Raw genomic sequence first — 4,866 nt, 5'->3', positions numbered from 1 at the left:
CTAGAACCTGTATCACCTTCCTCTTTTCTCCTTCAGTTTCACCTCAAGCAGCTAGTTGTACTCGTGAGTTGTATTAGAAATTGTTATTATTTTGTTGATTGACAGAAGTGGGTTGTTAACCTAAATATTATGCTATCTAGTGATGTAACTGAATCTTTTGCATTTTCCATGCAATATATCAGTAACCACTTCCACTCATGGAAGATGAATTATAGACTACTAGAACCGATGAAAATCTACAATTATTCTGAATCTAAAATCCAGCAGTTCAAATAGTACAAACCAACATTTTCATATTTATTGGATAAAACAAAGATTTTCAAGGAAACAGTTACAGAAAATAGGTCCGGCTGGTTGAAACAGAAACCCCCGGAAGAGGCGGGGAAAGCCGCCGTCGCGGCGGACGAGGGGAGATGTGCTCCGGCGGGAGGCGCACGAGGTCGCCCCGGTCGAAGTGGAACCAGGAGCAGAGAGCTCATCCATGGCGGCGGTGAGGGAAGGGAGGCCTCAGGGAGGATTCCGTTCTTCTGAAGAGCGCGACAAGGAATCAATTTTTTTACAGGAGTTTGCCATGGAATCGATTTCCTGCCTCCTTTCATGAAAGGAGTCAGATTCCTTTGGCTTTTTCTTAATCTGTTTTGTAGATGGAATTCAACCAAGGAATTGAGTTTTTTCACACCTGCAGCAGTGACAACTGAAAAAGGTTCTCAGACTGAAGAAGAGCTCAACTTTAGTTCGTCCATGTTCAGATCACGCAGGTTAGGAAATAGTAATTTGTCTTCACTTAATAAAACAATTATCACTGTAAATTTTCTTGATTGACAGAGATAAACTGAAAATTTCGAGCTCAAACTTTGGTTCTTAACAGTAGGCAACAGATGATACTTCATGAATCATACATGTTCAGAGGATGCAGGTTAGGAAACAGAAATTTTACCTTTAGAAAGTTATTTGCAGATAAATTTACAGCATAACTTGAGGCCAGAATTTCTATGATACTAATACAATCATATTCTAGTATAACACTGTAATTATTTTTCCCTATAGATAACTGAAAATTTTAAGTGTCTGACAAAATTCTGAAGAAACATTTGTATCAACTCTACAGTTGCATTTCTACATGTAAGCTATTTAGGAGATAACTTTTCGGCCTCGGAATGTTGTTAAAATCTTCACATTTCTTTACTTGTCCATCCTCATTAGATTGTTCACAACTTCCCTCATGGAAGGTCTTGACTGGCAAGCCAATTGTGTGCAGTACATGGCCAGGTCCAGCAAGTCCAGTGCCTTTGCCTGCTCATCTTCAGGCCAGTACATGATCTCCTCATCGAGGCATTCCATGATGACGCGGCGATCTGCCTGCGTCAGGTTCGATCTCATCCATGTCACAATGTCCACACCGTCCCCGAATGCAGGATCCACAGGCATCTTCCTGCACAGGAGCTCAAGTAGCACTACTCCGTAGCTGTAGACGTCGCTCTTTTCGGTTAATCTTGTGTAGTACCCATGCTCTGAGAAGAAGACATAACGATTGTTGAGTACTCAAGTTCAAGACGACTGTGATCTGAGGAATATGCAAGTGAAAGAAGGAAGATTACCGGGAGCAATGTAGCCGAGGGTGCCAACAACAACTGACACCGTGGCATCCAAATCATCATCTTCAACAATCTTCCCCATGCCGAAGTCTGTGAGCTTCGGTACTAGCTCAGTGTCCATCAGTATGTTGCTTGACTTGACATCTCTATGAACAATCATGGGAACACAATCATGATGCAGATAAGAGAGGCCTTGTGCTACACCGAAGGCGATCTGGTGCCGGACTGTCCAGTCAAGGGCAGCATGAGGCTTCCTTCTGTGCAACAGTTCAAACAGCGTCCCCTCGGGCATGTACTCGTAGAGGATTAGGCCGACGCTTCCACGGATGCAGTACCCAGCCATCCTGACGATGTTCCGGTGCTTCACTGTGTTCAAAATCTTCATCTCAATGGGGAGTTTGCATTGTGACAGATCAACTGTCTTGACTGCCCACTGCTTTCCAAGTTTGCACTCTGTCCGGTAGACCGTCCCGTGCCGACCTCTTCCAATGACATACTTCTCGCTCCAATTGTCAGTGCCACGGAGGATATCTTCATAGGTCAATTCTTCTGGTAACTCCTCAGTTGAGTCCATATTACGGACCGAGACACGATTCGTCGATAGGCGCTGAGACCTCTTCAGAATGTAACGAATAGCAAACAGACTAGCAACCATAACAGAGAAAGAGGAGATTACCAATCCGACAACAATCCGTGTTTTCCAGGTTCTATTTTTCGCAGATTGACTCTTCAAGCATGGTGCATCGCTGGAGTGTACACATAATTGAGGATTCCCCAAAAAGCTTTCAGGAGACTGCGCAGCGAGCTTAGCCCACCCAGCTGGGAGCTCACCAGATAGCTTATTAAAAGATAGATTAACAACAGAAAGTGAGATCATGTTGATCAGCTGTGATGGAATTATACCAGACAATGAGTTATTTGACAAGTCAAGTACTTCCAGATCCTGAAGGTTGCCGAGGCTACTTGGGATTTGTCCGCTCAACTGGTTGTTGCTAATGTTAAGAGCTTTAGAGATGTACTGAAGACTACCTAAGCTGTGTGGTATAGCTCCTTCTAAGGAATTATCACCAAGCTGCAACTCGAGGAGGGCCTGAGTTGCAGTGAAGGAGTCTGGTATTGTTCCAGTCAGGTTGTTTCCAGCAAGTAATAGATTTTGCAGGCTACCAAGTGTTGTGATCTCTGCTGGAATACTTCCACTGAGAAAGTTATTTCCAAGATCCAGAAGGGCAAGTTTCTTGCAATTTCCCAATTCATGTGGTATCGGTCCGGTCAGCCTGTTTGATGACATGCGCAGAGTTCCAAGATTGCTCAGGTTGCCGAGCTCACGAGGTATTGGACCTGAGAAGCTGTTGCTTGAGAGATCAAGCTTTGTGAGGTTGCTCCATGAACCGAGCGCACTTGGTATTATCCCTTCAAGTAGATTGCTGCTCATATCTATGTATGACAACCCCCAATTGGTGCCAAAATCTGCAGGTAAGCTCCCATTGATCTGATTATTGTTCAGATTAACCCTGTACAGAGACTGACATTTAGCTATCTCACTGGGAAATCCTCCGTCAAACTGGTTGTATCCAAGATCAAGAACTGCAAGCTGGCCTCCCGTGCACAAACCAGGTGGAATTGCGCCACGGAAATGGTTGCGAGTGAGGTCAATATGAAGAAGCCCCGGTGTCGTGTTCAGCCCCAATTCCTGTGGTAGCTCACCAGTGAAGTTGTTGTTGTACAAGGTGATATTCCTAAGATTCCTCATTTGAGTGATATCTGAATGTATCTCACCACTGAAACTATTATTGTTGAGTTGCAGCACTGCCATGTTGGATAATCGCCACAATGCCAGAGGAACTGGACCGCGGAGTATGTTATCGAACAGGCTCAACTTCTGCAGTTGGTTGAGCTCGGTGATATCCGGTGGTATCATCCCAGAAAGGCTGTTGTTCTGAAGTTCTATTCCCACCAATCCGCGGCATTTCCCAATCTCCGGTGGAATTTCACCTGTAATTCCATTGTCCGCAATCGAGAACAACTGCAATCGGGTCAAATCGCCGATGAACTTTGGAATTGAGCCGGTAAACCTGTTGCCATTCAAGTAGAGCATTGTCAACGATCGACACCGCCCAATTGCTTCAGGGATTGTGCCGGTGAACGCGTTTTCCGACACCACCAATTCTTCCAAATTCACAAGCTCACCAATGCTTGCCGGCAACTCCCCGACGAAGGCATTATCATCAAGGTAAAGCGTTTGCAAGTTAGCCATGGAGGCGAAGAAATCGGGCACCTCGCCGCCGATTTTGTTGTAGGATAGATACAAGACGGTGAGGTTGCCGCAGTTGGTGAGGCTGCGGGGGAGCTCTCCGGCGAGCTGGTTGGAGTAGAGGCTGAGGTAGACGAGCCCGCACCGCGGCGGGAACTCCGGCATTGGCCCGGATAGGTTGTTGCTGCTCAAGTCCAAGTAGGTGAGCTCCGGGAGCGCGGCGGCGAGCTCCGGCGGAATGGCGCCGGAGAGGGAGTTGACGCTGAGGTCGAGGTACTCGAGAACCGATGAGCCGGCGGCGAGGCCGGTGGTGGGGATCTCGCCGGTGAGCGCGTTGCTGTTGAGGTCGACCTTCCGCAGGCGGCGCGAGGAGAGGAGCTCCGGGGGGACGGCGCCGGAGAGGGAGTTGAAGCTGAGGACGAGCGTCGCGACGCGGGAGCACGCCGCGAGCGCCGCGGGGACCGAGCCGGTGAAGCCGTTCCGGCTGAGGTCGAGCGCGGCGAGCGCCGGGAGCGCGCAGAGGCGCGGCGCGGACGCCGCCAGCTCGCCGGCCAGCCCCGCCCCGGAGAGGTTGAGCGCGGCGACCGCGCCCGCGGCGTCGCACGTGACGCCAAGAAACGCGCAGTGCGGGGCGCCGCCGCCGCCGCCACGCCGCCATGACGGCCGGAGCACGCGCCGCGACGGCGGCGGCAGGGACGCAAGAAACGAGCGCAGGACCGCGGCGGAGTCCGCTCTCTCCGGCGGCGGCGGCCGCGCGACGACGGAGGCGGCGAGGAGCTGGAGGAGGAAGAGCAAGAATCGGGGGGCATGCGACATGAGAATGAGCTGCTGCTGCGGCACGGCGGCTTGACGTCTTCTTCGCCGCGTGGTCGTGGTCGTGGAGTGGAGTGGTGAGTGCGCGCGTGGAGGAGGAGGGACATAGAGAGAGACGCGACATGGATGGAGCTATCATGGAGGAGGAGGAGATGGAGGGGAACCTGGAACCTCACCATGGTGGGCGGTGGCGGCGGCATCGCATCG

At 50.2% G+C, this 4,866-nt stretch overlaps 1 protein-coding gene across 1 annotated transcript; it reads right to left on the bottom strand.

Moving 5' to 3' along the window:
* Positions 1-760: 760 nt before the first annotated feature.
* On the bottom strand, positions 761-4,431 carry LOC127752669 (leucine-rich repeat receptor-like protein kinase PEPR2; the record flags this gene model as incomplete). Its single annotated transcript, XM_052278074.1, has 2 exons — positions 761-1,511; positions 1,599-4,431. Coding segments are annotated over 2 exons (3,162 nt in total), but the record flags the coding sequence as incomplete, so codon positions are not given.
* Between the last annotated feature and the right edge of the window lie 435 nt (positions 4,432-4,866).

Source organism: Oryza glaberrima, chromosome 10 (assembly GCF_000147395.1).
Source record: "Oryza glaberrima chromosome 10, OglaRS2, whole genome shotgun sequence".
NCBI lineage: Eukaryota > Viridiplantae > Streptophyta > Magnoliopsida > Poales > Poaceae > Oryza > Oryza glaberrima.
Note: the sequence above shows the minus strand (reverse complement) of the source record. Positions and strands in the feature narration are given on the sequence as shown.